This window comes from Branchiostoma floridae, chromosome 11, assembly GCF_000003815.2.
Source record: "Branchiostoma floridae strain S238N-H82 chromosome 11, Bfl_VNyyK, whole genome shotgun sequence".
Classification (NCBI taxonomy): domain Eukaryota; kingdom Metazoa; phylum Chordata; class Leptocardii; order Amphioxiformes; family Branchiostomatidae; genus Branchiostoma; species Branchiostoma floridae.
In genome coordinates, this window is record NC_049989.1 from 17,746,031 (window position 1) to 17,747,029 (window position 999).

Consider the following 999-nt stretch of genomic DNA (forward strand, 5'->3'; position numbering starts at 1 on the left):
AACAGACATGCATACAGCAGGTACTGAAGATAGGAAATGAGATAACCTATGTAGGGACCTTTCTGGGACCGTTGACCTAACTTCCTGTCAGTGTTCCTGAATTCCTGTGCCTAGTGATGCCTAGAAACAAGCCGCTCTACTGCATACAAATAACTATGGAATCACAGGCAAGAACACAAACAGACAAGCTGACACACCGAAAACAAAACCTCAAAACAAGGATGTAATACGGGCGGAAATTTTCTTCTTCTTCTTTGGGATTGGTTTACTAGTATCCTTCTGACACACTTGCTGGGAGTGCAGGTGCCAAAGGTGGTCTGTTATGTGATATGTGATTTTTTTTTTCTCTAAGTTGACCATCCTTTTCAAACTTTGTTGGTCACTATGAATCAAAGTTATCTTTCAAACACACTGTCACTGAGGAAAGACACCAGCTGTCTGTCTGAAATGTCTGACCATTTCCAAAATCCTATCCGGTTGCTGGTGTATCTTATTACCTGGATGTCTAACTTTCCTTGACGGGTCTTTCAAACAACATAGGACCTTGAGCAGGTGGATGAATCCTGGAAAGAGGAAGCTAAAGAGCTGCTACAGACCATCTCCAGACTACGGGAGGAGAACAAGCAGCTCAACACTGCTCTGTCCTCACACACTGCGGGACAACATGCCCAGGCTAAAGGTAGGTATCCACACCTTTGGGCCATGGCATCAGACCAACATGGCCCAACACCCTGGTTAACTCAGCCTAACACCCTACCCCTACCCCTACCCCTGCCCCTACCCCTATCCCTATCCCTACTCCTAGCCCTAGCCCAAGCCCTAGCCCTAGCCCTAGCCCTAGCCCTAGCCCTAGCCCTAGCCCTAGCCCTAGCCCTAGCCCTAGCCCTAGCCCTAGCCCTAGCCCTAGCCCTAGCCCTAGCCCTAGCCCTAGCCCTAGCCCTAGCCCTAGCCCTAGCCCTAGCCCTAGCCCTAGCCCTAGCCCTAGCCCTAGCCCTAGCC

At 50.1% G+C, this 999-nt stretch overlaps 1 protein-coding gene across 1 annotated transcript in view; it reads left to right on the forward strand.

The window, feature by feature from the left end:
* Positions 1-999, forward strand: part of LOC118425297 (RILP-like protein homolog) — a 19,456-nt gene that overhangs the window by 3,510 nt on the left and 14,947 nt on the right. Inside the window, exon 3 of the mRNA XM_035834102.1 lies at positions 606-679. Coding sequence (XP_035689995.1) covers positions 606-679 — 74 coding nt within the window. The remainder of the gene's footprint in view (positions 1-605; positions 680-999) is intronic.